The sequence below is a fragment of the Diadema setosum genome, chromosome 12 (assembly GCF_964275005.1).
Source record: "Diadema setosum chromosome 12, eeDiaSeto1, whole genome shotgun sequence".
NCBI classification, from domain to species: Eukaryota; Metazoa; Echinodermata; class Echinoidea; order Diadematoida; family Diadematidae; genus Diadema; species Diadema setosum.
Genome location: NC_092696.1, coordinates 3993290 through 3995831, shown reverse-complemented (window position 1 = coordinate 3995831; position 2542 = coordinate 3993290). Strand labels below are relative to the sequence as shown.

Sequence of the window (2542 nt, the reverse complement as noted above, 5' to 3'; positions counted from 1 at the left end):
ATCCACCACTGGTAGTCAAGGGTGTCGGTTTATGTTCATGACTGGGGGAGGTATGACCAGCGAGGTGGCGTCGAAGTGACCAAGCATGGGAAGGATGTCCAAAATCTATCTAAATAGTAAACACTGTATACACCAACTTGTATTAGTATAGATATGTATAAAATCAGTGCTGCCAGAACCAGGGGTGCGAATTGTTTTTGCCCACGATTTGTTTTCTTTTTTTTTTTGTCCCCGATGCAATAAAAAAGAAAAAAAAGATAGAAATTAATTATCATTTAGGGTCCGGCGTTAAGGTCGCTAGCAGACTGATTTTTTTTTTTAATATTTTTTTTTAGGGTCAGAAGGGGGGTGCGTTCGCACCCAACGCAACCCCCCCCCCCCCCCTGGTGACGCCCATGCACACACACAAAAAAATGTAACAACTTCTCACTGCAGAAAGGGGATACCCCCCCCCCCACTCTTTCAAGATCAGATGCATGTCGGATGTATAAACCGCAGTAAGTAGACCTACAGCTGTTGAGGTTGAGGACTCTGCACTCAGATACATACAATGAAAGACGCATGAACACGCCAAGAATGGTATTGTCATTCTTCACAATCTTTCTTTAATAAATCAAATTGATATTCTAGCTATGTCACTCACCACTTGGTTACAGCGCACCATGAATACCCCTCCTGCCACTGTGTGTTCTGACGAAGAGGGTGTCAGATTGTATTTACCCCATCGTTCTCCCACTGCTCTGGCTGCCTCCTCGGTATGACACTCAAGCGCAACGTCAACGCAGAAATACTGGTTAGAACACTTCACCAGGTCCTCAATGATATCCAGGCCGAGTTCATTCCCTAAAGCTGAGGCGAAGTAGAATACGTAGCGGAACTCCTCAGGTCTACTTAGAAGTGTCTTTTTCACGTCTTTATACTTGGCGACATCATTGGCGAACAAATACGCAATATGTATTCCTGCAATGTATTCTTGGACCAGTTTGTGGGGAAAAGAAACTTTGGAGGCAACCAAGGATGATATGTTGATATCGCGGCGACGCTCCCCTGAAATGACATCTCTTTCTGTTGTCAAAATTCCCACTCTGCGGCATGTTTCCACGGCATCATGGCACTCTCTGAATTGTTCTTCAGGAAATGAACGATTCTTCTTTAATAGGCCACTCAGTGCTATCTCACTTATGTCTTGAATTGCCCTACCAGAGTCCCTCATATGGTCAAGCATGTTCTGATTCTCTAAACTTCCACCAACTTTGGATACGTAGTGTTGTTTAAGGAAAGAAATCATTTCTTTAAAAATTTCGGAGAAAGTTTGCATCTTTTGAATTCCCTTGCGTCTGTCTTCACAGAAGTCGTTCCACATGAGGCAAAGCATTGCACAGTAAATAGGAAACGGGGCCAAGTTTGACCGGTGGATGGCATCACTTTCCTCCATGAGACTGATCAAATTCTCGGCAAGATTGTCCTTCCCTCTAATCCGAAAGTACCCCTCAATGTAAGTTGATGAATCATCCTCGTCAAATCCTTCGACGCTAAAAAGCGTGTAAACAGCAGCTACAGTCTTGTCCATCATGACTTCATCTGTTCTCCATGGTCGTGTGGTCACAATTACTTTGCATGATTTATGTTTTTCCACTCGTAGAATGCGAATAACGTCAGTACTGTTTTTTCCACTTAATTTCCCGTTATATTCGTCAAACCCATCAAATATAATGAGGACGCCACTTTGATTTGTTGAAATAAAGTCATCTACCTGATTCGCTGTAGCGGTAGTTGAATCAGAGAGATAACCTTTTGCAATATCACCAATACTTCTTTCGTTCGTGACATCTCGAAGAGGAATTAGGAGCACCATGTCCAGGTCCTGGAGAATCCGTCCCTGGCACCAGTCCCAGGCAATCTTAGCGCAAAGTGTTGTTTTCCCAACACCTATGTCACCCTGGATCAGGAGGCGCTGTGAAATATTTCCATTTTCAATGTTGGTCAAAAGATCTTTGTAAGTTATACGCTTTCTACTTTGGTCCATAATACTTAAATTTGTATAAATTTCATCCAATTCAACAGGCTGCAAATGCTTGAACGGATCTACCGAGATGTTGCGCCGTGACCTTTGGTAATATGCCTTCAACCCTTTCTTGCATTGATGAACTTGTTCAATGGTAAGGGACGACGATCCTTGGAAAGGAAATGAAAAATTATAAACAGAAGCAGATTTTAATCACACATATGAATGAATAGGTATATATTATGTTAATCTATTTGTTTGTATGTGACAGCGCATTGGGGGTTTTTGTGTAGAAAAGTGTGATATGGTAATCTCTTTTAATATCAGAGACACCTTTCTACACAGTTCCTTTCAATTCGAATAACTTTCGAAAAGTACATTAAAAAGATGTAATTCGCCGTGTCTAGAATGTGTACTAGTATATATAGCATGGTCATTTTTTTTTTTTTTTTTTTTTTTTTTTAGGGGGGGGGGATCATTTCATTGTTGTTTTATGGAGATTGCACGTACACTTCAGAGCTTCTTTAGTAGACACGC

At 41.5% G+C, this 2542-nt stretch overlaps 1 protein-coding gene across 1 annotated transcript; it reads right to left on the bottom strand.

The window, feature by feature from the left end:
* Window positions 1–613: 613 nt before the first annotated feature.
* On the bottom strand, window positions 614–1570 carry LOC140236299 (uncharacterized). Its single transcript, XM_072316253.1, has one exon. The coding sequence runs from the start codon at window positions 1568–1570 to the stop codon at window positions 614–616; it is 957 nt and encodes a 318-aa protein (XP_072172354.1).
* Window positions 1571–2542: the final 972 nt, after the last annotated feature.